The following is a 25,978-nucleotide window of genomic DNA, read 5'->3' on the forward strand; positions in this document are numbered from 1 at the left end:
AGAGCCCCTGGCATAGAGTATCCGTTGAACTGTGTTTTATGCAGAATGATCTGTACCAAGGAAATTGCAAGCTATTGGCTTGGCCAAAAAGTTCGTTCGGGTTCTTCCGTAACATCTTACAGGAAACCCAAACGAACTTTTTGGCCAACCCAATATTTGGTGGGTCCCTGTCCTTTCCGAGGCCCCAAAGGCTAAGGTAGGGCTCAGTGTGCAAGGGAGGGGCCCAGAGGTGACAGAGGAACAAGGGAAGGTGGCAGGGGACCACATGTATGTGGGTGGTGTACATCAATCCCCAGCCACACACAGAGAGAATGGCTTCTGCCCCTGAAAGGGTAACGGGCCTACGGAAGGGGGGCAGGGAGCAGCGGCTGGGATGAGGGGAGGGTGCCACCTGCGCGCAGCAGAGACCCCTGTGCCTGCAGCCACTCTCTCCATCCCACCTGCTGGTCCTGAGCCCCCACTCCTGGCTGGCCTGGGACTCTGGGGTGGGGTGGGGAGTGATCACTGACGGAAGCCTGAAGCCATGGGGTCTGGGAGCCGTCCCCTTCTTGCCTACCAGGTTACCCGCAGAGGGAGAGAGGAGATGAAAAGCGGAGGCTTCCGGAAAAAACAGGAACGATTGGCAGCTGTTTCCTCTAGACCTGTGAGGCTGGGGCGAGCTGGGGCCTGAGAATCCCTGGCAGAAGAGACTAGCCAGACATGTGGGGTAACATGCTCTGACCCAGGGGCAGGAGACAGTCTCCAAGGCCTGGGTCAGAGGTCAGCGACCTCCATGGAGCCAGACGCTGATCTATCTGTCTGTCTCCCTTACCTTCTTATCTCTGAATCTGAAGGCCTGGCCCGGAGAGAGGTGAGTGGCGAAGGCCTGAAAGAGGACAAGTAGGAGAAGGCAAAGGTACTGCAATCACAACTCCTTCCATCACTGAAATGCTAGCAGCTCACGTGCTTTCCTGTGGGTGCTGCTGTTTGATGATCACAATCACAGCAGGTAGACAGGTCAGAAGTCATCAGCTAATCCCATCGCAGAGCAGGAACCAGACACTGGGTTTTGACCTGTACCCATCACCCCCGAAGGGCCCTGGCTGTCCAGTGGGGCTGCTCCTGGGGATGAGGAAGTTGGCAGAGGGCAGCGGAGTGGCCCTCAGGTTAGCCCAGCACCCAAGGCAGCCCCTGGCCAATGAATTCGGAGGTGGTGGCAGCGGGGAGGGTGGCAGCGATGGTGTCTGCTGGAAACTTGTGCCAGCCCCCCTCAGTCGACTCCACAGCTTGATCGGGAAGGAGTCCGGCAAGCAACCAGCGGAAGGAAGCAAAGCAAACCACTGGCACCTGTGCTCACACAGCAGACCCCTCCCACAGATGCCTGCCACCGCACAGGTGAGTGGGGACCCCCTGTTTGCAGCCTGGCCTGGCAGAGTCCCCGCTCCGGCCCCGTGGCTATAACTGCCACCTCCTCAATGCCACGGACGACAAAGAAGCAATGCAGGTGATGGGAAACAGGCGTGTCCAGTCCCACCCAAGGGGCTCCTGCCTGGCCGCCCTCCCAGGGCAGAGAGAGGGGCCCTTTGATCCAACCTCCCTGTCGGTGTGACACCACTCTGTGTGTCAAAGTAGTTTCTTTCCTGGCATATTTCTTATTTTTTTCTCATTAGCCTTAAGAAACAGGAGGGTCCAACCCAGAGAAGTCAATGATCCTGGCTCCTACATCAAAGTCAAGGCACTTTCTCCATTTTCATCGAGCGATCTCGGCTGCTGAAGGGGCCTTGCCAGCCCCCATGTGCCGCCCCGTCTGTGCTCACGGGGCCCACAGAGGCTCCCGGCCTCCACTCAGCCTCTCTCCCTCCCTCAGCTGCAGCGCCCCAGACCTCAGCTGGCCTTTCTCCAGCCAGCACCAGGGGGGACACTGGCCCTGCCCTTCCTTCCCTTGGCTGCAGGCAGAGCTTTTCTCCAGGGGCTGTACCACCACTGTCACCAGAACTCAGAACCTTGTCAATCAAACACTTTGCAAATAGCTGGGAGGCGACACATTTTTAAAGTCCAGAGATACCTGTAAGGACACAACCTCTCATGAGCTCCTTGCCCCTGGTTGGTGAGGTGCACGGGAACCAGAATGTTCTGCTTCTCTATTCTGAAGAAACCAGGGAAGGGGGAGACAGGGGAGAATGGTAAGCGTTGGGGGTACCTGAAGACTTCCAGGCGCAGGAACCGCAGTATTTCTGTTACTCCGTTTGCGTGTCCCAGTCTCGGCAGCCCCATCGATGAGCCTGGCAGCTGCCCTGTAGTCACTGGGACAAAAACATCTATCAGCTTCTTTAACACTTCAGCACCCAGTTCACTTACTGCATCTGTCGTGCTGCACAGCGATACCTGGGTGTCTTTTTTGCACTTCTCACCTGGGCTCCTGCGGGCAGATGTAGAATCTTGTAGGCTGCCTGGAGTGCTTCTTTCAGCAGGCACCACGTGCCGCCCGGTTTCGTGAGCTTTGCCTCAGAGCTTTGCTGCTGGGATCCTTCCCTCTTTTTCTCCATCTTCATAATATTCCACAAGCTCTCCTTTCCCCCTACTCACTTTCTCTTTTTCTCTCTCTTTCTGTCTCTTGCACACACAGAAGTATATATAAGCTGAGAAAATTTCCCCACGATGACTGATGTTTGCATTGTTTTTGATCCTTTGCAATGTGTTTCCACCCCTATTATGTCTGTAATTATTACAACCCTACACAAAGGCTGGTAATTTTTTTTTAACCACCTTTGACAAGTGGAAAAAAAATCTGAAATATGTCCAGTAGGAGAATAGAATAAAAACAGGTCAATCATTCATAGATTCAGTTAATGAATATTTATTACCCACTACATTGTACCAGGAATCATGCCAAGCACTGGGAACACAGAGATGAATAAGATGGGTATCACATTCTCCTTTGTGGAGCTTACAGTCTGTTAAGGAAAACAGACATTTAAACAAGTAAGTACAATGAAGTGCAGGGTGTATAATAAGAAGAAATTATAGGTGGCCTGGAAACAGAAGAGGCAGACTCCAACCTAGCCTATGGGTCAGGGCCCCCCACCCCCCAAAACACACACAAACACAATATACGATTGTTAAGCTGAGACTAATAGGATGAATAGAAGTTACAAAGATGGAAGGGAGAATGGTGCAGAGAGGTAGAAAGGTCCAGAAACTGTGAAGGCCAAAAGGAAGGAAAATAGAGGAGGAATGAATAATTCATCTTGGTGAAACAGAAGGCCAGGAGAGGTTGCCAGGTGTCAGCTCATGGAAGGGCTTCTAGAAGATCACAGGTTGAGGCAGGAGTTGCATCTTACAAAGATCATTGTGGCTCTAGTGTGACTGATAGATTGGAGAAAACCAAGACTGCATGCAGACAGCACAGGGAGGAACCCACTCCTGGAATTAAGGTGGGACATGATGGGGGCCCATTTTGGAAGAATAGCAATAGGGTCTGGAGAGGTAGAGACAAATGAAACAGTCTTCAAAGCATATTAAGTGAAAAAAGCAAGAAGTGTTTTTCTAATACGTTGCACTATATTATATGTGTTTTTAGAGGAATATATACATAGGTATGCTCAGATATGCATAGAGTATTTTTGGAAGGATAGATAACAAACTTTTGTTTGTGAGAGTCCCTGGGGAGAATACATGAGGGGCTGGAAAAGAGGTAGGAATGCTTTTTTCTCTGTATATCTTGTGTGCTCTTTGAATTTTGTACCATGTGGTGTATCATCTACTCAAAAGTTATTCTTTTTCAAGGGAGATGTTTTATAGAATCTACGAGACTTGAGATTAACTGCATATGAGAGTTGAGACAGGTGTGTAGAGGACGACACCTAAGATTTGAGCTTGGGCAATTTTGCCTACTTATTTGGTTGGAAACACTGGTGGAGGAGTGGGTTTGGTGAGGAAGAAAAGCTGTTCAGTTTGGGACGTGCTGAGTTCCAGATGTCTGTAAAATATCCAGGTAGAGCTGTCTAAATGATAGGCATCCAAGCTGTTCATGCCTGGAGCTCAGGAGACAGATCTAAAGTGAAGGTAAGGAGTCGGGAATCATGAATGTGTGTGTGTGTCAATACCGTCTACGGAGGCAGCTGGAACTTCCCAGGTTCCAGGTGAGGAAAACAGAGAGCCTCGTGGACCAAAATTATTTAAGGGATGGATAGAAGAGAAGCAGGCAAAGTAGGAGGCGTACGTGGCACTAGGCACGTGCTGAGAAGAGGTGAGTGGTCCACTAGCATCTGAACGCTACGGAGTTTGCGCAAGACTCGGATTGCTCAGTGGGGTTAGCTACAGGTAGATTACCTTGATGCGAGTGCTATCACTAGCATCAAGGAGAGACAAGGTCAGTTCACAATGGGGTGAGGACTCAGTGAGAGGTCAGCAGACAATAGGGTCTTCTCTTAAGAAGTTTGGCCCTGAAGAGGGAGTAAAAAGATAGGGCAGGAGCTGAAAAGAGAAATGGGAGTTGAGGGAGGGCGATTACAATGTCTTTGCAGGTGGGAAAGAGCAGAGCATGGTTAATTGCTGACTAGCATCGTTAGGGGAGAGAGACAGAGGCTGAAGACACAAGAGTGAGAGGAGTTACAGGACACAGTGATAGACAGAGCTGCCTGAAGAGACAGAAAGAAAACTGCATCTGGAACACAGATGGGAGTTTAGCTTTACACAGGAGAAGGAGAGTTTCCACTGTGAAAGAAGATTAGAGGAGTCATGCTGAGCACGCTTAGAAACCATACCACCTGTGTGTGTGTGTGTGTGTGTGTGTGTGTATATGTGTGTGTGTGTGTGTGTGTGTGTGTGTGTGCGTGTGTGTGTGTGATCCCCCACTGTTCTGCACTCATTTGTGCCTTGCATGAGTATCTGGATGAACCTGTCTGTGGTGCTGCAAATCCCACTTACCTTTTTGCCGTTCCAGACCACAGTCCTCTTAAGAGTTGTCATGGCATTGTGGTCAGGGTGATGTCAGGGCTGGGATGAGAAGGGCTGGAGGCCAAAGCGAGGCTGTAATGGGTACCCTGGACACCTAGTTTCCAATTTCCTTCCTGGAAAGGGATGGCCCGGGCTCTATTATTGCTGTCTACCCCACAGCTCAGCACAGGGACAAAGGGAGATGGGGGTGGAGGATGGCTGTTGCAGGAAACATGGTTGGGAGCCTGTTACCTCCAGAGGCAAGGATGAACAGCTGCTAACAGACAACCAGAGACACAGGCCAGGGATGGTCTCATAAAACAAATGATGGGGCCATCCAAGCATAGAAAGGAATAATTTACCTCACATATTTAAAAACACACCAGGATGCAAATGAGATACAAACACTTCAGACTCCAAGTCTCAAAAAACAAGGATAAGACAACCCAAAAATAACAACCAAAAAAACCCCGAAACAATTCAAAAATGGGTAAAGGACTTGAATAGACATTTCTTCAAGACAGAAGATATGCAAATGGCCAATAGGCACATGAAAAGATGTTCAATGTTGTTAGTCGTCAGGGAAATGCAAATTAAAACCACAATGAGATACCACTTCCTAACCAAAAGGATGGCTATTATCAAAGAATCAGAAAGTAACGTGTTGGTGAAGATGTGGAGAAACCGGAACCCTGTGCCTTGCCTGAGGAAACATACAACAGTACAACTGCTGTGGGAAACAGTATGGCAGTTCCTCAAAAAAATTAAACGTAGACTTGCCATAAGATCTAGCCATCTGCTTCTAGTCATACACCCAAAGAAATCGAAAGCAGGAACTTGAACAGATAATTGTATACCAATGTTCATAGCAGCATTACAATAGCCAAAGGTGGAAGCAACCCAATCGTCCATCAGTGGATGAATGGATAAACACAATGTGGAATATACATACAATGAAATGTTATTTGACCTTTAAAAGGAATGAAATTCTGACTCATGCTACAGCATGGATGAATCTTGAAAACATTATGCTACATCAAATAAGCCAGGCACAGTAGGACTAATATTGGATGATTCCACTTATATGAGGTAACTAGAGTAGTTAAATTCATAGACAGAAAGTAGAATATTGGTTATCAGGGACCATGGGGAGGGGATAATGGGGTGTTAATGTTTAATGGGTACAAGAGTTTCAGTTTAAAAAATTCCCTAGATGAACAGTGGTGATGGTTGCCCAACAATGTGAATGTACTTAATGCCACTGAATGGTACACCTAAAAATGGTTAAAATAGTAAATTTTATGTTATGTATATCACAGTGCATTTTTTTTTAAATAAAGGAAGGATAAAGAACCTTTTTTCTTGCAGTTTTCTAGTTGGGGTTTGGTTGGTAGGTGGGGAGGGAGTCCTATAGGGTACAAGAAGAGGCGAGAGGCTACAACCTCAATGCCATGCCTGGCTCTTCCCACATGAAGCCCTGTGGAACCAGGGAGGATTCACAGCTTACAATCTAGTGCCTCATGGGGTAGAAAGGGAGATGACCCAGTTACTGGCCTAGCACCCCTACCTCGTGTCTTTAGTTGCCAAGTCTAACTTTGCTTGAAAAGATACCCTCTTTTCCCAAGATGTGGGACTTCCAAGAAGACAGAAGATATGTGGGGCCCTTTGCTCATCCCTAGATGCTGATGTGAAGGGCAAGGCATGGATGGTCTTTAAGAATTATTCTGTCCACCCTCCCAGGATTAATGGGCATGAAGGTCAGATGCTTGCATAGGCAGTGTCTCTCTCTCTGCCCCCCGCAGGCCTACCTGGAGTCGGGAGGAGAGTAACAGGGGTCCTAATCATATGTGATAGACACTTTCCTCTCCATCCCCCTCCCCAAGGTCCAGTCCAAGATTCAAGTGTCCCAGGGTGTTGCGACGAATGATCTCCCAGCCTCGGTGACTGCTGCTGCTTCGAGATGTGGTCCGGGACAGGGAGGGAGTCGGGAGGGCCAGGGAGGCTCTGGCTAGAATCCCACTTTCAACCACAGAGGGCTGTTTCTCAGAAAGATGCTCATGTTCTTCCTCCTTGTCTGAGCCCTTGAAAGCTTCCACATAGCGACGTACTCGCAAAGCATTCTGATCTTGGTTGGTCTCAACTCTGAGGAGGGGAAAGGGGAGAGGACTCAGCTGAGCTGGGGAGAGATGGGCCATGGGGAGAAGCAGAAGTGAGCGGGGCACAGGTGGGAAACAGGAGTGAGAGGAAAGGGGGAGGAAGTTAGCAGCGTTGAAGCCAGAAGACCCTCTAGGATCAAATGAAGGGAAGTAGAGGGAGATGGAGGACAACTAGGAGAGAGACCCAAAAGGCTGTGCATTCAGGACTTGGAGGGTAGTAGGGTTTGTGTGGGCGTGTGATGGTGGGGGGAATGTGGGTGAGTATGAAAGAGAAAACAGAGCCAATTAAAAGATAAGCGTGTCGTCAGGATGAGAAGATGCAATTCAGGAAATAAATGAGAGAGGAGAGCCAGGTCAGGAGATGAAGGCAGAGTACGAAGGAGCAGGTTAGCTTCAAGGCTAAACTAGAAGCTTCAAGAATGTACTAGAAGTGGGGGTCAGGTGGAAACAAGACTAGACCAAGTTGGGTGACCCATGCCCACATTCGAGCACGGACTCATATTCTCAGCCGTTCACATTACTGCCCTTATGTACTCATAGCCTGACATCAGCTCTCAGCATTCTTTGCACCCCATCACTTCAGCTCCACCCGCCTCCCCCATACAGGCTAACGCAGTCTCGCTTTACGGAGTGATGATATCTCCTTTGGGTCCAATTTGGGATCTCAAGAATGGAGGGGAGGGTCATAAATGTGGAACCAGTCAGCCTTGTTCCCATGGCCTCACACTGGTTGACAGTTCACATGTCTACATTGTCACTCACCGCAGGAACCAGCGGTCCCCCAGCCCGTACTTGTACCCACAGATGCCGGAGCGAGGCCACAGGGTGCGAGGCATCTTCCTCTCCAGCATCACCGTGGTGGCCACGACCTAGGAGGAGCCAAGAGATAGAGGAAGAACTCAGAGCCACGAGGTTCAGAGAACCCTGAGGCTACTGACAGAGGGAACCAAAAGGAACCTGTGGGATGAGGACGCCAGAGATCAGTGGAGGTGACAGCCACCTACCCATGCCCTAGCCTGTGGGAGGTGCCATGCTACTTGCCTTACTCATCACCTACCATAAAAGGAGAGGATATTTTACGAGTGCTTTGAATAAAACAGTGACCCCTGCATTACTACTCAGGTTCTTGGAAAATTAGTCACTCCAAACTAATCTCATTTCCTTTTTCATATGAAAGCCATAAACCAATTATCTTGATTTAAATAATGTGATTAAATAGGATCTCTATGATCTTGGGGATGAAATGATGCTGCTGATATTCAGGGAATTTGCAGCAAATTAAATAAATACCCATATGCTAAGAAGGAAAAGGGTGCGTGAATGACTCCAAACTTGGCAGGGAAAGTTCTAGTGGCATGTCACATGTTCTGTCCTTTACCCAGCCCTCATTAATTACCTAGATGAAACATAGAAGACAAGCTTATCAAATATGTCTGAGACACAAAACTGGGAGGGATATGTAATACACAAGATGACAAAGCAATATAAAAATGATCTCACCAGACTGGAATGCTGGTCAAAAACCACTAATATGAAATTTAAGTAAACCAAATGTAAGGTCCTACATTTATGTATAAGACTAAAGTATCATTCAAAAAGACACATGCACCCCAATGTTCATTGCAGCACTATTTACAAAAGCCAGGATATGGAAGCAACCTAAACGTCCATCAACAGAGGAATGGATAAAGAAGATGTGGTACATATATACAATGGAATATTACTCAGTCATAAAAAGGAACAAAATAATGCCATTTGCAGCAACATGGATGGACCTAGAGATTGTCATACTGAGTGAAGTAAGTCAGACACAGAAAGACAAAGATCATATGATATCGCTTATATGTGGAATCTAAAAAAAAGGGTACAAATGAACTTATTTACATAACAGAAGTAGAATCACAGATGTAGAAAACAAACTTGTGGGGATAAGGGGATAAGGCGGGGAGGGAGATTGGGATTGACATATACACACTACTGTGTATAAAAATAGATAACTAATAAGAACCTGCCTTATAGCACAGGGAACTCTACTCAATGCTCTGTAATGGCCTATATGGGAAAAGAGTCTAAAAAGAAAAAGGACGGAGATATGTGTATGTATAGCTGGTTCACTTTGCTGTACATCTGAAGCTGACAACATTGTAAATCAACTATACTCCAATAAAAATTTAAAAAAAGAAAGACTAAAGTGTCTGTGTTAAGTACAGGAAAAACGGTAAAGGAGCTTAGCTAAGTCAGTCATGTAACAAAGATGCGGGGGTTCTAGTTGATCATAAGCCTAGTAAGAACCCATTGCATATTTTCTAAAAGACCTGATGCCATTTTAGGTGCTATTTATAGTATAGTGTCCAAAACAAGGAAAAGCATGACCCCTCTTCATGCTGCATTCCTCCAATCATATCAGGACCATTCTAGTTTTGAAAGGCCCAGGATATAGTAGGTCTGAACAGAGGGTCAGTCAAGATGGATTGGGCTCAGGAAGCTTGATTAATTGAAGGAACTAGGAATCCTTAAAATAGCTCAATTCTCCACTTTGTCTTCTTCCACCCCGTCTTTCTCGGTACTCCACGCTTCTCTTGGCCTTCTCTCTGTTTCTTAGCTGCGCCGAGCTCCCTCCAACTTCAGGATTTTCTTTTCTTTTTTTTTTTTTTAAAGATATGACTTCTTTTTTTTTTAATATAGAAATTTATTTTATTTATTTTTGGCCACGTTGGGTATTCGTTGCTGCACGTGGGCTTTCTCTAGTTGCGGCAAGTGGGGGCTACTCTTCATGGCGGTGCGCGGGCTTCTCATTGCAGTGGCTTCTCTTGTTGCGGAGCACGGGCTCTGGGCGTGCAGGCTCAGTAGTTGTGGCTTGCGGGCTCTAGAGCGCAGGCTCAGTAGTTGTGGCGCACGGGCTTAGTTGCTCCGCGGCATGTGGGATCTTCCCGGACCAGGGCTCGAACCCGTGTCCCGTGCATTGGCAGGAGGATTCCTAACCACTGTGCCACCAGGGAAGTCCCCAACCTCAGGATTTTCAATCATTCTATTCCCTTTCCCTGGACAGCGCTTTTTCTTTATCTTGAAAAGGACATTTATTGTTCTTCTTGTGCCATTGTTCAGCAACCCCCGCCACCTTCTTCTGGTAAGAGAACCCAGCTTTCATTTAGAGAATCACTCCTTCTCTACTCTGAGTCCATCAGTTAGAGTAGACTGGACTTCACACAGCCCTGGTTAATTAGTCTATTCTCCCCCAAACTCCACCACCACCACCACCTGCGCCTATGATCAAACTTGTTGCAATGAGATGGGTTCGGGGGACAGAGGGAGATGCTCTTTTAAAAGCTACAGATCCACAGTATTGGGAGACACACAGAATACAATAAGAATGAGCCCTTGGAATTTGGAACACAGTGCACCTGCTCATTCCTTGTAAGTTTAGAGCTTCTCTAAGCTATCTCACCAACATGATGTGAGAGACTGACTTAAGAGAGGACAAAAGAGAGAAGAACAGAAACTGAAGTATAAAATGGAGATCCAGACTCTGGCCAGCCATGTCTGAAGCTGATTTAATTCCTTAAACTTTCCAGTTATGAGGCTCAACACACCCTCTTCCCACTGCCCATTTTTTTTTAAGTCTATTTGGTTTTCTGTCCCTGTAGCCAAAAGTCCCAATGGGTGCAAATCCTAACCTCCATTCCTTCCCCTCATTCTTCTTAATTGACCAACTATTACCCATGTTTAGGCGCTCATCTTAAATGTCACTCCATCAGGAAAGCATTTCCTAACTTTCCAGTCAAACTCCTCTGTTGCCTCTTGTTTTTAGCATCTTCACGTCTCTATGACACGTTTGCTATTCTAATTGTACAGCTTTCTGTGAAGTCATTCATTTAATGTTTGTCTTCCCAGCCAGACTGTAAGCTCCATGAGGGCACAGACTACATCATCATACCTGTGTCCCCAGGTCCTAGACATTTTCCAACACAAACCAGGCTCTAAATAATTATTGCTAATGAATGAAAAGTCTGAGGGGATAAATGATGACTGTCTTCAAATATCTGAATGGCGCTCCTATGGGAGAGTGTGTTCTGCATTATACAAGAAGAAAAACTTGGGCCAAAGAGTGGAATTACAGAAAGATAAGGTTTCAGCTCAATGCAATATGGACTTTTCTAATAACAAAAACTTTTGAAATATAAAAAAGCTCTCTCCTTCCAACCTCTACCCAGATCCACATGATAATAAGATCCTAATCAGCATTAAAGAGGATACTGAATGATCCTCTGACCAATAAATGAGTGTATGTTGGGTAGGAGCTCAACTAGAAGACCACTAAAGGCACTTCCAACTCTAAGATTTTATTAGCCTATGATGATATAAGGAAAAGATTATGGAGAAACAGTTATAGAAGCAAATAGAAAATAAGATCCAAATTAAAAACTAGAACATATAAGAACAAAAACAGTTTCTAGTTCCCACTGGATTCAAGGTTGACTCCTGAATCTACCCTTCCCTGCGCTTTTGGGAGTTGATCCTAACCCTATCCTACCATCTTACACTCTTTTAGATAAAAAAAGACTTTAGGCTAAAAGTCCCCTCCATCTATCCAAAAGTACCTCTGTTGAAGTGACAGCCCCACAGGGTTGTTTTGTGACTCTCCTAAGAGTCATCTACCGTGGCATATTCCACTTTGATTTTTCTCTCCATCCCCTGCCCCTTAGTAAGACTAACACTAAGAACAATAGCCAGGATATGGAAGCAACCTAAATGTCCATCAACAGAGGAATGGATAAAGAAGATGTGGTACATATATACAATGGAATATTACTCAGGCATAAAAAAGAACAAAATAATGCCATTTGCAGCAACATGGATGGACCTAGAGATTGTCATACTGAGTGAAGGAAGTCAGACACAGAAAGACAAATATCATATGATATCACTTACATGTGGAATCTAAAAAAAGGGTACAAATGAACTTATCTACAAAACAGAAATAGAGTTACAGATGTAGAAAACAAACTTATGGTTACCAGGGGGTAAGGGGGGGGGGGGAGGGATAAATTGGAAGATTGGGATTGACATAAATACACTACTATATATAAAATAGATAACTAATAAGGACCTACTGTATAGCACAGGGAACTCTACTTGATACTCTGTAATGGCCTATATGGGAAAAGAATCTAAAAAAGAGTGGATATATGTATATGTATAACTGATTCAATTTGCTGTACACCTGAAGCTGATACAACATTGTAAATCAACTATACTCCAATACAAATTTTTTTTAATAAAAAAAAAAAAAGACTAACACTAATGAACTCACCTGGGCCCTCCAGAGCTCGTCCTGTTCATGGGCCACCCGCCAGTGTGTGTCGCCCATCATGGCGATGAACAGGTTGAGCATAAGCAGTGTGGCGATGATGGCAAAGGCAAAGTAGACGATGCTGAACATGTAGGGCAAGTTCACATCATAGTTGGCAGGCCCATCGATGATGGTGAGGAAAAGCTCAAAGGTGCTGAACAGCGCCATGGGATAGTCATAGAATTGCCCCAGGTTGGATGGGTCCTCTGTCTGGAAAATGATAAAGAACGCTGCTCCGCCCACGAAGAGGGCATGGAGATCAGGAAATGGGGAGTTATCACAATAAGCATGGGCCTGGTCAGCATTCATTCTACCTCCAGTATATATCTCCATACATTTACACACAAGCACATATAGGCACACAGGCACATAAATGTAGAATTACACATATAAGTCACATTTTCCCTGTGGACCTGGCTAACCCTCAGATGTCCTATGACCAAGTTTACCATACCAGTAATACTCAGAATTTAGCAAATATCTATCGATCGATCGATCTATCAATATAGTATATGTCACCTAACTGGGTTTTACATTTTAGAACCAAATATTTAAAAGGCAAGTTGTTACAAGAACGCATGGAATCTCCAACAATTTTAAAGAACTGAGCACATGAAAGGGCTAATAGAAAAGCACCTTTAAAAAAAATCTCAGTATCCTCTAGATAACCATCCATCACTCTGAGATTTCCTGGGTGAGCTTGGACCATCATAAAAAAGTTTTCCCTGCTCAGTGTGTAGCCTACTTGATGGTACTGGGCATCCTAGAAACTTACTACAGCGTTAGAACCTCTAAAAGACCCATCTCTGTGTGGGGAATGGAAATATAAATAAGGTGACCCCAAGAGCAGAACTTGGGTCTATGACAAAGTATGGCTTTGCAACAACAAAGAAGAGATGCTTTAGGAGATCTACAGAAAACGACTCTGTTATAGTTCCTCATTTTGCATAAGTGTAGCTGCAGGTGGAGTAGAGAGTGGGGAGGAAGGGTACATGAGGAATCCTCCAAACAGGCAGCCTATCAAAGTTTGACCCTCTCAGAGTTCAGATCTTGGTGTAGTTTTTCAGTCTACTGTTTCGTGGGAACCCCCATTAAGCAGGGGAACGCCTAGGACAGGAATGGCGTCCTTTGTACTAAAAGTCATTGTCTTTAGGGTTGTGGGTCTTCACATGTCATCAGGTGCATCCACCTGCCTTATGGAGGTTCAGCTGCCGACATGGAGGACTGGGTGAGACTTGCTGCCTTTTGTTCTTCCTTCCTCTTTCTGCCTTTCCCTAAGAACTGTCTTCCACTTGTTCGTTTGTGCTCTCCCTCCCTCTGCTCTGTCTGTTCTGTTCTGGATGTTTCCTCTCCTCCCCTCTCTGACACCCTTCCCCTGTGCCTTGGGCCGTGACTGGGTCCCCACTGGGCATTCTTCTTCCAGCCTCTCTTCACAGCTCTTCTGCTTTCCTTTCTCATTCTTCACAATCTCCAAACCCTTTTTCTGTACCTCCTTTTTCAAATTCCTTTCTTTTCTTTCAACTTTGACCACACATAGGGGAAAAAAGGGCACCTTATGTGTTATTGAATGCTTTTCGTTTCTTCTTCTGAAGTGTAAACATAGTAGAATTAAATACTGGACTTTTTGCCTATGGCACCTTTCACGACTGGCCAGATTTTCCTGTTTAATATTCTTCTCTCTCCAAAGCCCTTTTTCTATCTCTCCTTTAAAGATCTTGCAGGGCAGTTAGTCAACATGAATGTTATTGGCCCAGAAATTCAGAGCACATGAGTCTACTCTCTAGGCCACCCTGAGTGACCCAGATCCTAAGAATGCAAGTGTGTTTTTTGATTCACTTTCCACCAGGGGGAAAAAAGGCAAAGGGGATTGCAAAGGAGAAATAACTGAGAGCAAGAGTGAGAGAGAACTTTCTGGAGAACCGAATCCGATGATCTGATGGAAGAGACAGTGATGCGCTTACCTGAGGCAAATCCCACAATAACCACAGCCATCAGCCAGCAGAAACGCAGCAGGTCTCCGAAAATCATCTACAGAAAACAGAGAGGGGAGGGAGGGTGGAGGGAACCTTTCTCCACCTGCCTCTCTGCAGCTACAGCTGATAGATTGGAAGTCACCAGAGTTCCACCAGATCCACTCCGAGGAGCATTTTCCTTTCTGCTTCCACTCCCTCCCTCTGTCTGGGAAAGGTCCAATGTCTGAAGCCAGAGGAAACTCTGGGGAAAGCACTGACCTTCTGGATCATGATGGTGAAGGGACCTAGCATCTGGAATCCTCGAGCAAAGTACATAACACTGCACCAGCCCAGCACCAGGGCGAAGGACATAGGCACCACCTCCCCGTTGGTGTTGGAAAGCCGCATCACCATGGTCACCAGCACCAGCGAGGCATAGGTGATGCTGGGGGTAGAGCAGAGAGGGGGGAAGTGAGAGGAGGGCTGGAAATATTCTAGGTCCCCTTCAGCATGGCACTGACTTACATGGGCCCCAAACACTCAGGCTCAGTCTTCATACCTAAACACATACACCATCACACACACAAGCCCACTAGAGAAAAACCCCTGGAAGTGAGAGTCCCAGAGAGGGATTGGGAGACCTGGGACATTTCTGGCAAGGGAAGGCAGGGGGCTGGAAGGAAGGACACTCACGTGATGACATGGAACGGCCCCCCGAGGACAGTCTGTCCAAAATAGCGAGAGAAACCAACCCTGAAGATATCCGGGATCTGGGAAAAGGCCAGGAAAACAAAACAAAACAGAACAATGATCGATGTGGACTTCAGTTCAACCTGAGGCCTCTGGTGGGTGGCCTCCGCCTGAAAGCAGCTGCACCTCACCTCTAGGAATAGGATGATCACAGCCCCGAAGATGGTCATCAGCTCCCCCACCAGCCGGATTTTATCCTGCTGAGTCACATAGGCCTCCTGTGGTGAGAAATTCAGGATAAGAAATGCTTTCTGATGGTCTGAGAGTCAAATCCTTTTGAGTAAGTGGTCTAAAGCAGCTCAACTCTATCCAAGATGAAGAAAAGCTCCCCTGACCAACACCATCAACACCCCCCCTGCCACTGTGGCTCAGTCTGTGACCAGGGCATTAAATAACCAAGGCGTTAGTCTAAGTAACCAAGGCTTAATATACATATGTTACATATACTAACAACTTGAGTAACCACCTAGCAAGTCACCCCTTATATATATATTGTGAGCAGTTATTTACGATGATGTGTGTACTGAGGGGCTGAGGTCACATTTCAGAGCATCAAGTTAAGAAGGCTAAACCAACAGGAAGAGGTATTAGTGGTTTGGACTGATTTCAGCTATGCTGAAAGGCCAGCTTTTCCAATCTCATTGCGGTTCCCAGCAAGTAGAATATAAACACATCACAGAATTCAGGTTCCCATATGGACCCAGAACCTGTCAGCTCCAGTGAAACCTTGAATCAGTCACTAAAACTCCCTGAGCTTGGGGTTTCTCATCTGTAAAATGGAAACTATAATGCTTACCTCCCAGGGTTACCGTGAAGAACAAATTAGATGTATTTGGATGTGTATAAACCACAGAGCACTATAGATATAGTCACTGTGGTTTTATTATGATTTGGCAATATAGAAAAGGGCTAAAGACACTATACGGATTTCAGTTCTGAGGAAGGGCCCTGCCTTATCCTGGACGGTAGGTGTAGAAGGTACAGTCCTAAGGTCAAGATGGAATAAAAACCATCCTGCTTCTGCACATGTTACTTCACAGGAAAAGGCTTGCAATATTACCCAGATACAGCAATAGAATTCTACAATAATCCTCCTTAACTTTTTTGAAGTTATGAGCCCATCTGAGAATATCATAAAGACCACAGATCCTCTTTCCAGAAAACTGTGTTCATATATACGTAATTCCCACGTGAAATTATACAAACAATTTCAACACATTTGAGTACCCCTTAGACTTTTGGGAACTCTATTCTCCACGGTCACATCTCTGAATTGTGCACCGAAGACAGGAGTTGAGAGTCCCTGAGGAAGATCTAAGCTGGGAAGGACGTGATCCCTCATTAAGCATGAGAAATGCTAATCATCTCTGTCCTGCCGATAAACTGGAACCTCGCAGAATCCCTCTGCAGGCTACTTCAGCAGTGTACACCCTGGTCCAGTGAGAGGCATAGCTTTTGAAATAGGAGGAGATGTTATGTAGTGGGAGGTGATCTGTGGTATAAAGAAGGCACCCACCAAGCGTCCTGTGGCCGCTCAGAGGGTGTGTGTCAGCTCAGAAGAAGCCAAGGATATAGTCTTTAGGGAAGAATAGGACCAGACTTACCAACAGGTGGTGGAAATGTTTCAGGTAAATCATATGGGACCAGGGAAGACCAGAAAAGGAGTTGGTGACTACATATCTAGTAAACAATATGATCTAACAACCTGTGACTAGATATCAGTTCCTTTGTTGCTGTTGTTTAAAGAACTGATGTTCTGTAAACTTCTCTGACGTTTATCTCTCTTGAGAAACTGGCAAATTTTATTTTATCATATAGTGGGACATTTCCCTTTTGCCTTGCTTCCAAGGAAGCTCAGAGTTCTCTTTTTTTTTTTTTTTTTTTTAATCCCTAGCTCAAACAACTATCTTTGCATCCCCTCTCCTCCATCCTAAAATTCAGATCATGGGTCTGGTGATCTTAATGTTCCTATAGCATCTGTCTTTCATTGTAAAACAGGCCAACTCCTTTTGAGAATCAGGTAGTAGGATAAATAATAAGTTCATTAACTATAGGAACAAAATAACATTAAATATAGAAATAAAATAACGGCATCTGTGCCATATATGTGTCTGTACAAAATTTTTAAACTTTTAAAAAAACTTTGGACCTTGGTTGCATACGTTTGGAAAACTGCCACCAACCTTTTTCCTTGGCTCAACTAAGAAGAAAAGGACTGCACTAGTTGGCCAGGAGAGTTGTGGGAACCAGAGTGCCCCTAGAGGACAGCGAGAGAGTGGCATCAGCTTTCTCCCTCAGGAGATGAAAAGGCAAAACCCTAACTAATGGAGAACACTGGGGACAGTTTTGGTTACCGTAATCTCCTTCTGGGGCTGCCGCTCACCAGCACCGCTTTGCTTGTTCAACAGGTTCCTTTACGAGTAGGAGTTCCCCTGCTCAAGCTCACCAGTGAGTAACAGAGGTGCCCAGAGACCCCAAGCTTTTGCCTCCGCTCCACCTGGGATCTGATTGCCCTAAAGTAGCTGCCTCTGCCACTCTGTCCCCAAAGGTCCTCTATTTAAAAGCAGAACGCCTAGGGCCACAGCCTCCTGCGAGCCCCCTTCCTTGCTGCTCTCCAAGACAGCTACACAGACCCTTTAGTAGGGTTTTAATTTTTTTTAAATTGCTCTCTGGAGAACAAAAGGTAATATACATGTGCAAAAGTTGCAATGAAAATAATGGTAGTTCATACAATTCAGTAGCAAAAAACCCCAAACAATCCGATTAAAAAATGGGCAGAGGACCTGAATAGACATCTTTCCAAAGAAGACGTACAAATGGCTGACAGGTACGGAAAAGGTACTTAATGTCACTAATCATCAGGGAAACGCAAATCAAAACCACAGTGAGATATCATCTCAGACCTATTAGGATGGCTATAATCAAAAAGACAAGAAATAACAAGTGTTGGCAAGGATATAGAGAAAAAGGAATCATTGTACACTATGGGTGGGAATGTAAATTGGTGTACCCACTACAGAAAACAGAATAGAGGTTCCTCAAAAAATTAAAAATGGGACTACCACATGATCCAGCAATTCCACTTCTGGGTATATATCCAAAGGAAATGAAAACAGAATCTGGAAGAGACGTCTGCATTCCCATGTAAATTGTAACATTAGTCACAGTAGCAAAGATATGGGAACAACCTAAGTGTCCATCAATGGATAATGGATAAAGAAGATGTGATATACATATATATACACACACATATATATACAAAGGAATATTATTCAGCCATCAGAAAAGAGGAAATCCTGTCATTTGTAACAATATGGATGGAGTTTGAGGGCATTATGCTAAGTGAAATAAGCCCATCAGATTAAGGCAAATACCTCATGGTATCACTTACATGTGGAATCAAAACAAAACAAAACAAAACAAAAAGGCAAACTCCTAGAAAAAGAGAGTAGAAAAGTGGTTGCCAGGGCATGGGGATATGGACAAAATAAGGAGAGATTGGTAAAAGGGTACAAAATTTCACCTATAAGACGACTAAGGTCTGAGGAGCTAATGGTAAAACAAGGTGACTGTAGTTAATTACATGGTATTATACAACTGAAATTTGCTAAGAGAGCAGAACTTATTCTCACCAAAAACAAAAAAGGTAAATATGTGAGGTGATGGATGTGTTAATTAACTAGACGATAGGAATCCCTCCACAATTTATACGTGTATCAAATCACTGCGATGAACGCTTTAAACATCTTACAATTTCATTTGTCAATTATACCTCAATAAAGCTGAAAAAATGATGATAGTAGTGGGCTTTTAAAACATTTTTCTGGGGCTTCCCTGGTGGCGCAGTGGTTGAGAATCTGCCTGCTAATGCAGGGGACACGGGTTCGCGCCCGGGTCTGGGAAGATCCCACATGCCGCGGAGCAACTAGGCCCGTGAGCCACAACTACTGAGTCTGCGCATCTGGAGCCTGTGCTCCGCAAAAAGAGAGGCCACGATAGTGAGAGGCCCGCGCACCGCGATGAAGAGCGGCCCCCGCTTGCCGCAACTACAGAAAGCCCTAGCACAGAAACGAAGACCCAACATAGCAATCAATCAATCAATCAATCAATCTTTAAAAAAAAAACAACATTTTTCTTTTCTTTGATTTCAAGGGGAATTCTACCGTTTCACACTCATGTGTAATGTTGGCTCTCATTTGGAATAGATACTCTTTTCAAAGTTGAGAAAGATTTTAGTGTTTTAAAAATGGACAGCAGCGGGCTTCCCTGATGGCGCAGTGGTTAAGAATCCGCTTGCCAATGCAGGGGACACGGGTTCGAGCCCTGGTCTGGGAAGATCCCACATGCCGCAGAGCAACTAAGCCCGTGCGCCACAACTACTGAGCCTGCGAGCCACAACTACTGAGCCCGCCTGCTACAACTACTGAAGCCCACACGCCTAGAGCCCGTGCTCTGCAACAAGAGAAGCCACCGTGATGAGAAGCCCGCACACCGCAACAAAGAGTAGCCCCTGCTCGCTGCAACTAGAGAAATCCTGCGCGCAGAAACAAAGACCCAATGCAGCCAAATAAATAAATAAAATAATAAAAAAATAAATAAAATAAAAATGGACAGGGGCATTGAATTTTAACAAATGACTTTCTAATGTCTGTTGAACTGATAATAAGAATGCCCTCTTCATCAACCACCCTTGCCCTTCTAGAATTAAACCCTAAACTCAAAGTGGTAATGAGTTTTTCTTTGAATTTTTTAGAAGTTTATTCTTTGGGGATTGTATTAAAGATTTCCTGTCTATAGGGAGAGACTGATCTGCAGCTTTCTAGATTTGTGGTTCTTATGAAAAGGTTTAGGGATCAAGGGTATATTTAGCAAAGTGAATTAACAGAGACACTCATTTTCAAGGTCCCGTTCATTTAGCCTCCCAATTCTTTCAAATGCTCCCCTGGCCCTCAATCCATAGCACCACTGCCTTAATGCAAACCCATGGCACCCTGCAGCCAATCCCCCCTCACCTCGCTTTTGGACTGACCTTTCTCAAATGCAAATATAACCCCATGGCTTCTCTGTTTAATGCCTTTCCTAGTTCCACCATGTCTTTGGAATAAAAATGAGGGGGAGATGGGAGTGATGGGTATTCTCTAAATCCTTATCATAGCAGACATTCAATAGCTAATGTCTAAATTTAATTAATGAACAGAGATAGAAGTGCATCATTCAGCAGTGCAGAGGTGACAACAGGGGTGAAGAACTTAAAGAGGTAAACACTGGTTGCCTCCAGGAAGTAAGGCATGGGTGAGGCGGGGCAAGCCAGTGCACTCTTGATCTTCATTATACCTGCCGTTTGATTTTTAAATCATGGGCATGTATTCTTTTACTTAGAAGTGCTCATAGTGAGATAGGAATAAAAGATAAGACTCAGACTACCAAGCGTGATGTACAGAACCCTTGCTGGTCGCACACGTGTTCTTTTACTGAGAAATGTGCATTGTGAGATAGGAATAAAAAATAAGACTGAGACTACCAAGCGTGATGTACAGAACCCTTGCTGGTCTGGCTCCTGCCCTAGGTCCCCATACTCTGTGTGAGTTCTGGCCACGTTGAATTATTGGGGTCCTCAGTTGTTAAGTCAGGACTTCGTGTGGACTGTGCCCTTTTCTTAGAATGCCTTCCTCCACCCCATTTTTCTGGTTCACCCTCAACCTCAAGACCCAAGTCACAGCATTCCTCCTGGGTCTCCTTTCCTGCCCCTCCATGGCCAGGTCAGGTGTCTCCCCTGCAGGATCATGGTGCCGGTCTCTGGTTACAGCCCTTCCCCAGCACACTGCAGTCCTCTGGACATTCCATGTCTCACCAGGAATCTTAGAGCTTCCTGAGAGCAGGGACCTCTAACATCTTCTGTTTATCCACAGTGCACGCATAGCAGATGCTGCATTCATAAGGAAGGAAAGAAGGAAGGAGACAAGGGAGCAGGTAGACAGACAGGTGCATGCTGAGTGGATCTAAGAGTTGCAGAAGGGAGGTAAAGGGGAATCAGGAGGCAAATGGCAGAAAGGATGACAATGAAGTGGGCTTGTCTGGAATTTCCAGATTCCTAGCGCAAGGTCGCCTAAGCAGGCTCAGCTAATAATGCACTGAGAAAATACTCCCCTCAGCCCCTTTAAAAAATAAATGTCATTCAACAATGACTGGAATCCTTTACCTCTTTACATGGCTTAGGATTTTAGGAGTTGTCCACAGCCAGATCCCCTGCAGAGGCTGACAGGTCCTACTTTGCTGAGAACTGGCCAAAAGAGAGTGTTTTCACTTCCCAGCTGACTGAGCTCATTGTCTTGAAGGAAATGCCCAGAGAGGGGTGGGCCTAGCTGAGGCTGGGTACCACTGTGGGGAAGGGTGGGGAGCAAGTGTAACCACGAGGAAGGGGGAACACACCGGAAACAATTGTCAAACCCCATCCTAGACCCTCTTTTTTCCCCAAGATTCTTACAGAGGAATTAAGCTCCCAGAAAGAGACCTGCTGGTTCCTAATGAAGAGTTACTCTCATCCTCTAAACTGTGCAGGGACTCCTAAGCAGGTTGCCCATCAGAATCAGCTGGGAAGCTTTGCCACAACACACGTGTCCAGGCCAACCCTGAGGACTCTAATTCAATTCGTTTGGAGCAGGGACCCAGCATCTTCTTTTTTAGATGTAAATGTTTCTGCTACGTACCCCCACTTGAGAACCATTGGGCCAAAAAGAGAGGAAGATCTCCTGATTTCCATCTAAGTCTACTTTCCAAGGGCTTATTCCATGTCCTAGCCCCTGTGTTTTCTCAGGAAGATGAACTTGGGAAAGGTCTGCTCGTTCCAGAGGAGTCTTTACCCATTCCCACAGAAGCAGGACGTACCCTATCCACCAAAAGGTTAATCACATCAAAACTGTGGCTTAGTATCAGAACTAGAGCCCAGACAGTAGCTCAGTAGCTAGAGGTTGGAGACAATCCCAGATCTGGCTCCCCACCCCTGCTCTCCAGCATTCCTTATCTTGGCAGGGAACTATCAGGTGTGCCCAGGAACAGGTGAGTGTGCCAGGCCCTGGCTAGCTCTCAAAGCCTGGAGACATGAGTTCCTCACGCAGTGGATCCTCCAAGGAAGAAGCCTGGAACTGAGCACATCACTCTGGAGGGAGAAATGGCCTGGCTTCGTATTAAAGGTTCTGAAGTGAAGCAGACCAGAACCCCTACCCCAACGCTGCCCTTACTAGCTGAGTGTCTTTACCGAAGTACTAAACCTCTCTTGACCTCAGAGTCACCATCTTTAAAATGGTAATAATAATTTTATTTACTTACTAAGGTATCTATGAGGATCAAATGGTGCAATGCTTTGTCATCTGAAATGTGGTCCATAGAATCACAACATCAGCGTCACCCAGCCGTGAGTCAGAAACGCAGAATCTCAGGGCCCACGCCAGCCTTATTCTTAGAATCTGCATTTTAATAAGATCTCAGAAGCACTGGTAAATGCACATCAAGTGCACAAAACAAACACCCAGTAGATGTTATTTTTATCTACCAGGATCCCTGCTTCTCCTCACCTCTGTCTTGTCTTTAATTTGCTGTGCTTGTTCCAAAGTGAGTTGGTTAGGACCCCTGAGTAAAGCAGTACAGAGCTGGAGATCAATTGGGTTTTCAAATAGCTGTAGTGCTTTGGATTGTCGAGAGCTTATGAGGAATTGTGATGTGTAGAAAAAGCAATCCCACTGACCGTTACAGGTAGAGGATGATTTAAAATAAATGGAACCTATGAGTCACTCCTGCCACGTCCTCTCCCTGACTATCTACATCCCATCCACTGTGCAGTAGTGATGATTTTACCTTTGATAAGTCCCCTGACGCCAACCCCTTCTCTCCATCCCCCCATCACATCCTGAGGCCAATCCACCATTATCTTTGCTCGCTGAACTGTAATAGTCTCTTAACTGGTCTCCCCACATCTTCCCTGGCCCCCTCAAACCTGTCCTCCACCCTACAAACAGAGACATTCTTCTGAAACAAAAGTGTTATCAAGCATCTCCCCTGTTTAAAATCCTTCTGAGCCTTTCACTACCTTTAGGATAAAGAGTAAAATCCTCCGTATGGCCTGCAAGGTCCTGTATAATTTGGGAAAGTTTTGGGAAAGATCTGCCAGGACAACCTCATCTGGAGGCCCCTGCCCAGCTCCCTCTGCTCTAGCCAGTCTTCCTTCAGTTCCTAGACACTGGCAAGGGTCTTCCTGCCTCAGGGCCTTTGCATATGCATCCTCTCTGCCTAGAACTCACTTTCCACCTTTAATTCATACCCACATCTTAGCTCACTTACCTTCCTCAGGGAAGCCTTCTCTGACCTCCCAGAGTGCCCAGGCCCCTGTTATAAGCTCTCTCAGCACCCTGTCTGTTTTCTCATCATAGGAAAAAATCATGTGAATTGTAACCATCACAGGTTGCAATATCTATTCATTTAATTAATGTCAACCAGTCTGTAAGCTCGAAAAGGGCAGAGGTTACTTGCGTTTTGCTCAGACCAGGTTGAATTTCCAACACCTACAGCAATGTTCAGGCCCCACTAGGCTCTTGGTGATTACTTGTGTAGTGAATGAATTAGCAAAGTGATTTTGGGGAAAGGGCAGCGGAGAGATCAAGGAAATCTTCAAGACATCAAAAGGAAATCTGATGATGGGAGATCAATGCCCTCTTGCTGAACAGCAAATCAGGGCTCTAAATGATCAGAGTGATCGACTTCACACGGGAAAGCTGAGTAGATCTCAAAGATGAAGCCAGAAGCTCTCGGTCCGAGCTGAGAATGAGAATCACTCAAAGAATTTCTTAAAAATACCATTGCCTGGACCTCAGCTTCAGTCTTTCTAATGTATCAGGTGTGGGGCAGCTTAGGAACCAGTATTTTTACCAGCCTCCCATGTTTCTAATGTGTAGTCTTGGTTAAAAACTACTGATCTAGCAAGAGATAGGATCTGCCCAAGGTCAAACAGCTATTTGGTTTCAGAGTTAGGACTCAAACCTAAGCTTCCTAATCCCAGACTTTGAACTTTCTGCTCACCTGGAAACCTAAGAGAACTAGGACCATAGTGCACGGTGTCCTGCCTACACCAAGTAGACACTGAATGGAGACAGAAAATGAACTCTAATTAATTATAGAGTTCTTGGGAAACCCTGGAAAAGCCTAACTTTTATGGCTGAGCAATGAGGCATCTTAGAGTGAAGACACTGAGATATCTCCAAAACCGCACAGAGATAAACTGACTCTACCCTCATATATGTCTGCTTTTGTGTAGCTTGTGCCACCTCATATAAATAAAGGAGTATTTTCTTTCATTTCAACTCTCGTGAGATGGTGTTCTGGGCTACTCTCATGGAGCCCAGCGACTTTTCTAGATCCCATGAGACCCAAAGAGGAAATCCTACAGTGACCGAGAGCTCCATATGTCCAGATTTATTAATATAATTGGATATAAAAGTATTCATTTAACTAAGAAAAAGCTCCATGGGTTAATTAATGTGGCGACAATTGCATTAATCAAGTCAAGACCCTGTATTGGTACATTTTCATTTTTCTAAGACTTTCAAGTAATAAAAATGTAGAAAAAAAGAATTTCCTATTATTTAACAAATGTGGCACATCATGAAAGCAGAATCTTTCAAGTCGTGGTGATGTGTTTGGGAGCCCCCGATCTCATCCCAACTGACTTCCGACTGAGTTAAGAGGAGCATAGGGGTTCCATCAACTCAGGACTAAGGCTCAAGGGGTAATGTCAAAAGACACAGACCTTCACTGATGTTCTTTGCTACTCAAACCTCTTAGGGCAGCATTCTTAAGTCCACTCCCCCACCAAGAAAAGAATATTTGAAAGTCAGGAGTCTTCTATTTGGGCCAAAGTGGCTTTAATCGAAGTGGAAGGCAAAAGGGTAAAAATGCCAAAGGGGACAAGGAAGGAAAAGGAGAGCAAACAGAAGGAAAGTTCGTGCACTCAGCTATAATTATGCTTCACCTAGTCCTGAGGCAAGGGGAGGGATCTCCTAATAATAATTTAGACTATCTGGGTCAAAGGAACAGGTCTGTACATAATTAGTCCTGCCCCAAAGAGAAAGAGACACATAGGAAGAAGACTCAGTGGTAATCAGTTGCTCAGCACCACCCAACTCTTAGGCTAGAAGGCTATCTACATTCTAGATCCAGAAAATCCCCCAAGTAAGTTTGAAACAAAGGAAGGTTGGAAAAGAATGCATCTGAGGAAATAGAGCCAAGAACGCTGGAAAAGTCCAGCCACCCCCATGTTTACCCATTCCCTCCGTCACTAGCCACTCACCTGTCTCAGCTGGCCATCTCCTAAATGTCCTTATTTCCTGTTGTGTGGTCTCCACACCAGGGACAACCTTCATGTCTAGTTTGAGATGCATGGAACACAACCTCCCCTGAGCACGCCTCTGCCCACCTCTAACAAGGCAGCCCCACCCGACTCAGGCTTGTCTTCTCCAGGCAGCAAACCCTGCTTTGTGAGACACAGAGGCTCTGGATACAACAGCACACTGTATACATACCGAGAGGAAGTTACAGAAGCATGGAGTGTCTTGACCTACTGCAGGATTCCATGAGGCTCTTTGCCCTGTTCTTTCTCTGTGCTATCTTTGGTAGCACTCTCTTTGGTCTAACTTGACTCAGGTTCTTTGCTCCTTAACTATCCCAAACTACCCCTCTTCCAAGTCCAGGCTGAGCTATACCTGTGGCTGGCCCATCCTGCATTGGGCATACATCTCCAGTCATCAAGCTCTTACTCGCCTGGCAAAATTCTTCCTCCTCTGTCTTTTGCTTTCTGCCCACATGCC

The 25,978-nt window shown here is 45.4% G+C and overlaps 1 protein-coding gene across 3 annotated transcripts in view; it reads right to left on the minus strand.

The window, feature by feature from the left end:
* Nucleotides 1-2,820: 2,820 nt before the first annotated feature.
* Nucleotides 2,821-25,978, minus strand: part of LOC309632680 (transient receptor potential cation channel subfamily V member 5-like) — a 30,587-nt gene continuing 7,429 nt past the window's right edge. For 2 of the 3 annotated variants that reach the window (XM_082400439.1, XM_082400438.1), the window contains exons 9-15: nt 15,257-15,343; nt 15,069-15,145; nt 14,655-14,820; nt 14,385-14,451; nt 12,385-12,653; nt 7,836-7,942; nt 2,821-7,059 (exon numbers count right to left, since the gene is read on the minus strand). In XM_082400439.1, coding sequence (XP_082256565.1) covers nt 6,759-7,059; nt 7,836-7,942; nt 12,385-12,653; nt 14,385-14,451; nt 14,655-14,820; nt 15,069-15,145; nt 15,257-15,343 — 1,074 coding nt within the window. In that variant the 3' untranslated portion in view covers nt 2,821-6,758. Of the gene's footprint in view, nt 7,060-7,835; nt 7,943-12,384; nt 12,654-14,384; nt 14,452-14,654; nt 14,821-15,068; nt 15,344-25,978 lie in introns of all 3 variants that reach the window. The other variant, XM_082400437.1, reaches the window with a different exon arrangement.

This window comes from Balaenoptera borealis, assembly GCF_965194805.1.
Source record: "Balaenoptera borealis genome assembly, chromosome: 7".
Lineage (NCBI taxonomy): Eukaryota > Metazoa > Chordata > Mammalia > Artiodactyla > Balaenopteridae > Balaenoptera > Balaenoptera borealis.